General features: G+C 42.9%; 1 protein-coding gene across 1 annotated transcript; it reads left to right on the forward strand.

The window, feature by feature from the left end:
- Positions 1-6: 6 nt before the first annotated feature.
- Positions 7-4362, forward strand: LOC119332206 (protein MAK16 homolog). Its single transcript, XM_037605386.1, has 9 exons — positions 7-163; positions 268-377; positions 991-1109; positions 1198-1295; positions 2811-2898; positions 2978-3112; positions 3216-3306; positions 3564-3676; positions 4022-4362. The coding sequence occupies exons 1-9, from the start codon at positions 105-107 to the stop codon at positions 4067-4069; spliced, it is 861 nt and encodes a 286-aa protein (XP_037461283.1). The 5' UTR covers positions 7-104; the 3' UTR covers positions 4070-4362.
- Positions 4363-6619: the final 2257 nt, after the last annotated feature.

Raw genomic sequence — 6619 nt, forward strand, 5'->3', positions numbered from 1 at the left:
ACCCCGCCGCGTCGCTCCCTCCGCTCCGCCGGCCTCCCCGACCGCGCCGTCGACTCGCCGCCGCCGTTCTTGGTTGGCTTCCCCACCCTGCCGGCGGGGACAAGATGAGCGACGACGTGATATGGCACTGCATCCGCCACAACCACTGCAGCTTCATGGCCAAGTGAGCGCCCACCCCGCCCGCCGCGGGCGGCGACGCCCTCCGCCCCTCTTCCCCGCGCTCTCCCCCGGGACTGATGAAAAAGTTTCCGCCTTTGTCTTTCTCAGGATCGAGACGGGGATATTCTGCCGGAACCCCTACAACGCCACCGGCATATGCAACCGGAGCTCCTGCCCGCTCGCCAACAGCCGCTACGCCACCATCCGGGACCACGACGGTATGTGTATTTCTCTTCCCCTCTCCTCTCCTTCTAATTAACCGCCGATGTTGCCTGATTGAGTTGGTCCCAGTGAGAGTTCAGTCACAATAGATAGTAAGTACTTGGTCAGTCAGTATGTTCCATCTTTCCCTTTTCACCGCAATTGATTTTCCAGCAAGGGCTCTTTGCATTGCCTTTGTTGTGAACGTTGACATGGCAAATTCAGTTATGTCCTGTCAGGGGGACAATCAAGTGTTCGGCGAGTCACTTAACTGATGGAATAGGCTGTAAGACCGAATCATGTGCTATATGAATGAATACTGCAAAAAAAGTTTTAATTAGAACAGTGGTTTAGTCAGAAACATGATGATTGAAGCAGCTATCCCTTCCATGCGTCATCACCTGTGTGATGTCAAAACATTGCTGTTTTACAAGCAGTAGTCATTGTGCTCTGCAGAGGCTAGAGTCACTTTTAACTGCTGGATGCTTCAGCTTGTCGCTGCTATAGATATCGTGGCCTGCATGCTTTAGTCGTTGTGCTCTTGGTTCTTCTTCGTAGGGAGCTATGCTTATCATCGGAAACTCTTGGTGATGCTGTTGTTCTTCTTTTTAACTTTGATCGCTCATGCAGGTGTATTCTACTTATACATGAAAACTGCTGAAAGGGCTCATCTGCCAAAAAAATTATGGGAGAGAGTCAAACTACCCAGGAACTATGAGAAGGCAATGGAAATCATCAACAAGCATCTTGTATGCATTTCTTCCTGCTGTGCTTTGTCATTCCATCTGAACACGAGTCTAGTTAGCCTTATGACACCCCTTTTATTTCACTATGTAGGAATTTTGGCCCAAGCTACTTGTGCACAAGATCAAACAGCGTCTGACAAAAATGACTCAGTATCGGATAAGAATGAGGAGACTCCAACTTAAAGTGAGGTAAGCACTTATGGTGTTTTTACGCACACACACAACATAAAGTTCGTGACAGTTATGTGCTCCTGAATTCTGGGTTGACCTGATAGTAGTAAATGTGGATATATTGATTCATGTGCAATTTTATCTGGGTGGCACTGTTCTGTTTGCTTTTCTTATGTGGTTTCCCAAAATGGTAGAATGTAAAAAAGAAAATACGTTCGAGATCGTTAGAGAGGAGATAGAATCTACAAAAGAAAAACTTTTGAGATCCTCACAGAGGACATAAATTAGGATCATTAGCAATGATCATGTGACAAGGCTTATTAGTTATGCTAAAGTTGCTACATGTTGAGCCCACAAACTTACTGGTAGATCCTCTTTGTTAAGGTTTACCCTGTGTATTATTTTGTGTGGCTCACTTTGGCAAACGTCAGCTGCGAGTTAATGTAAGTTTGTTTGTCGGTTTAACCTCAGTTAGCAGACACCCTTTCTAGCTCTGGTGATGCCTGCACCAGCACATCACTTCAGTGTTTCATTATGTGAATCTGTTGTAATCCAACCTTATCTTGTCAAATCCTTTGGCCCCAAACCTTGTGTAGCCAACTCTAAAATGTCCGTCTTCTACATACTTGGGAGAGCAAGCTTTTGGGCCTGGTAGATGTGACGGCCTTAATTGCGAATAATGGTGACCTACAAAGTCAGAACATGCACTAAGAGGACAGAAAAGAAAGAGAAAGGCCTGGCCTGTGTAGGGAGCAGGACCAGCTCACTGTTCGCCTTGCAGCTTATAACATTCGACAGTTCCAGTTTCTGAGGTCTTGATGTCGTATTTGGCTATGTGTTCTGCTCTGCCATCAGATTGCTTGATTTTTGTAGGGAAGGTACTAGGCATCGACCATATATACTGGCAAGTCTCCCCTCATGGCAGTTGACCCCACCCCCTCCATCACACTCGTACCTTTTCCTCCAGCAGATTCATCCTCTCGCTCTTCATCCTTCTGCTCCACTGTTGTTTTGTCGAAGGGCGGCTTCCTGCTCCTTTGCCTGTCTTTCCCCTACTCCCACTCCACCACCGCAGCAGCTATCAACGTCCCTCTAGTCAGCAACCAGCCTTGCCAGCACTGCTCATCAGTCTCACTGGTACAGCAGTACAGGACCACCTCCACTCCATGCTTTCCCCTCTCCAGCTTCTTCCTTCCATCAATCAGGTGCGTTGGCCTGCATAGCTTAGTAAGACTAAAGCCCAAACGTCTTCAAATTGGTTGTTTTCTACATTCAAAATATTAATAATGATATTATGTCAATCGCAAACCTGTTTGTGGCAGTACAGAAAAACAAAGAAATTGACTAATGATGACTTGACTTGATGGTATGACATTTGTGCCATTAACATGTAACCAGGTTCAGTTACATGCTGATTCCTTTTCTTTTTTTTGCAAAAACGGTCACATGGTGATTCATCTTGTTGATTTCCATACTTTTACTGTTAATTTTTGACACAGAAAAAGTTGCTAAACATATTCTTTTGCTCTTTAGAGAGAAGATAATGACAGTTCCCAGGAAGAAAACTCAGCGTGATCTCCGAAGATTGGAGAAAGCTGAAAAGGCTGCTCAACTAGATAAGGTTATTTTTTTTTCTGATAATCTCTATCAATTTACTATTATACATTGCCATGTTCTAACATCTTTCTTCTACTGGTCAGAGTATTGAAAGTGAGCTAAAGGAACGTCTGAGGAAAGGTGTTTATGGTGAAATATATAATTTCCCCTTCAAGCAGTTTGATACCATCCTTGACATGGAAAAGGATGAGTTGGCTACTGAGATAGAAGAGGAAGAAGTAAGCACAGTACAGATTATGAGAATGAGAATTAAGCTAACTTGGTTATGTTCTTACTGCTCACAAGCTTTCCTATATATTGTGGATTTATTTGCCAATACAGGAAGGTGAGATAGAGTATGTTGAAGGCGATGATATCGAGATGGGTGACATGGACGATATGGAAGATTTTGAAGGTTTTGGTGATGAAGATGGTAAACATTCCCTTGTTCCTGCTGATTTTAATTGGGCATGTTATAGAGTGCTCTGACTTGCGAAGATACTTCTCCTTTTTCTGTGTTCATTGGATAATGTGAAGAAGCTTTACTTTTCCTGAATTATGGCCCTTGAAAATTCATACCGATTTGTTTAATACGATTGCTATGTAGATATACTCTTGGACAAAATGGTTACTCAGTATAGTAGTGCCAACTGCCAATCTAACCTCTGTAAAAACATAAAATAATTGCAGATGATGGAGATGAAGATGATGATTTGGATGAGCCAGCAACAAAGAAGCCCAAGCTACCAGGCTCCGATTCAAGGTCAAAGATTGGGCGGAAGTCTACGAAGGTTATCACAGAGGTAAATTAATTGTTTCAGTATGAATATTCTTGATACCATGATACACGACCGTGTCGCCTAAAAACATAGATAAAATCAAGCACATCTTATTGCATTGTCACATACTATTTGCTGCCCAACACATAAACATAGATAAAGGAATCAGTATTATGCTTTCCTCTTTATTTACATTGTCGAAAGTTCTATTGATTATCTCTTCATGGGAGAAGTTTTTTCCAAGAGCATGCATTTTGAGGTGTAATATTAGGTTTTCTTTTCGAAACGATTTCATTGTCCGGTAGGTTGTGTCTGAACTAGCACAATTTCCTGCTGGAGTATAATTTGTTTCTCACCTTTCCGCAACAGGTGGAAGAAGACGAGGACAGGGGTAGCAGGCAAAGGACGCGAATGTGATTCACCGGGCGCGGCTTCAGTAATATGCTCGGTGTTGATGATGGTGTACTTTAGATAATTTTTCCTCTTATCTTCTGATGGTAATCTGTAGAATTCATATGTTGGTTATTTTGCGGCGAATATGGAAACTGACATGAGCTGTGAATTAGAACAGTGTTGTACTTCGAGCAGTGTTGAGTGTCTCAGATCAGAACCAGTTTTGTGCGAAGCTGCGGTGAACGTGAACTGTTAATGTTAAGTTGTGTAATGGGGCGCTTTTGAATTTACAATTACACAGGCAGGACAGGAAACTACCTGACTCAGTACAAATTTTTTTTTGGCTATACATCGGATTCAGCTGCGCAGGGTAAATGAATGGTCCAGTAATTGGTTTCTTTTTGGTTATAAATCATGAAGCGCATTCCTCACCCTGATGTTAACACCCAAAATTAAGCCTATAACAGTTGTATTACATCTCTGAGCAGAGTAGGCTTGTACCGGGAGCACTTGTTTTGATCAGAGTAACAACCGCAACTGTGCTACCATGCTTCTGCCTCGAGAGAAGAATGTCAAAATTTGAGAAATAAGAGTGCAACTTTTGCGCGTCAATGAAATAGTTTCACATGCGCATGATAACAGAGCAAAATTTGAGAAATAACAGAGCAAGCTGGCGAGTTCATGACCTCAGACATTGCAGAATAGCACATTTTTGAAATGGGCAAACCGATCAAACTGTCTCGGAAAGGCATGAACCCAAGGTGGGTTGTAGAAGGAAATCGCCATGAAACAGCACAAATATGCATACATGTGCTTGGCTCCCCCATCTTCCCATAGATGTGCATACATGTGCTTGTCTCTCTGCACTTAACCACTTAGATTTTAGAAAAAACACATCTATTTCTATAATTTGGCACCCGTTATATCTTTTTTGTTTACTCATTTGGCTTCTAATCTTTAATTCCTGGCTCCCGCCATTGCAAATGCACCAATCCGAGGGGACCAAAGGCTCGCCGCCATGGGAAAGACGCTTGAGATGGTGATGCACAGCCGCTTGGCCATGCGTAGCCTTTTAATCCCTCCCCATCAATTGGGTGGCCTTAATTAGCCAGCTTTCTCCCTGTCTCGACTCGAGAGGGTTTCCTATTGCAGCCGCCGTCCCCTCGCCTCCGGTTGCCATCTTGGCGTTGAGAGGTGGGGGGACCTCGTGTATTTAAGAGTTCTATGTTCTTCATCAACATCTAGTGATCATCGCATTTTATGAGAATAAAATCACTCTCGTTTTTTGGTGGTGTCATGAGATTAGAAAGTTTTCTGTCTTCGCGATCCGATTATTTGGATTTGATGAGTGTATGTTGGTGTGATTTGATTATTTGTCGAGCTAAAATCTTTCATCGATACCATGGTGAAGATATAGCGATCCGATGGCCCGCACTTCTAGGGGATCATCCCTGGCCCAAGTACGTTCATCGATCAAGGCTTTCCATCTTTTCGGATGGGCAACTCAGTGTGCTTTCAAAAACCATTATTGATAATGGTCATGCCGATGAAAGAGTGGCAACATTGTTGCTCCAGTCCAATTACAGCCTCTTTACCGAAGTCTTTGGAGTATTTCTTTGAGCAAATATTGATACTATGAAGAAGGCGTTTCCAAGAGATTTCATGGTAATTCTTAGTCAGAGTTCTTGGATCTTAGTTCCAAATTAGTGTATCTGTAATTATTATAAGTATGAATAAAATTACAGGTGTTTTCAAAAAAAAAAAACCCTTTGGTACACCCATGTGTGCTGCTTAACTATTACTCCCTCCGTTCCGATTTACTTCACACGTTTCCTGCCATCTCGTCTCTCTATCACACACCAACGTACATGCACGGCTGCGTGCCAAACTCATCCCGAGTTCTTGGTCTAAAGCATGCAACCATTTGAATTAATGGACTGATGCCACATCTCACTCATGGAAGATTGTGGTTCCGTTCGGACTATTTTGTATATATATGGTGACTACCGAAGCAATCCCTCCCGATGGCTGATTTGCTACACTACTGATTCATGCCGTCGTCCTGCGTGTGCACGTTACGTGGAGGTGTGGATTCTTGGTGTCATTCGAAGGACTATGTCATGGTGTATCTGGGCGTATCATCCGAGGACTTTTTTTTTTGAAAAACAACTTGAACTTTATTAATTAGTAATAATGGTTACATCGTCTATCAAGAGAGTTACAAGATTTTTGATGGGCTCCTTTATCCAATCGCTAGTCATGAAACATTTTGCTAATCTAACAAGCTCATAAGCTATTTTATTCGCTTCCCTGTTACAATGTTTAAAATTGGTTTGAGGAAAATCACAGGCCATAAAAAAACAATCCTCAAAAATTGCAGCAGCCGCTCCCGCAGACTGTCCTCCATTATTCATTGTGTCAATGACCTTCATATTATCAGAATTGATAATTAGACGATTGCATCCCGTCTTTTGTGCCAACTGTAAGCCAAATCTGAGTGCTACCGCCTCCGCTGTCAGAGCATCCGCACAGTATTGAATCCTCCAGTTACCACCTACTATGAAGTTTCCTTTG

The sequence above is a fragment of the Triticum dicoccoides genome, chromosome 7A (assembly GCF_002162155.2).
Source record: "Triticum dicoccoides isolate Atlit2015 ecotype Zavitan chromosome 7A, WEW_v2.0, whole genome shotgun sequence".
Classification (NCBI taxonomy): Eukaryota; Viridiplantae; Streptophyta; class Magnoliopsida; order Poales; family Poaceae; genus Triticum; species Triticum dicoccoides.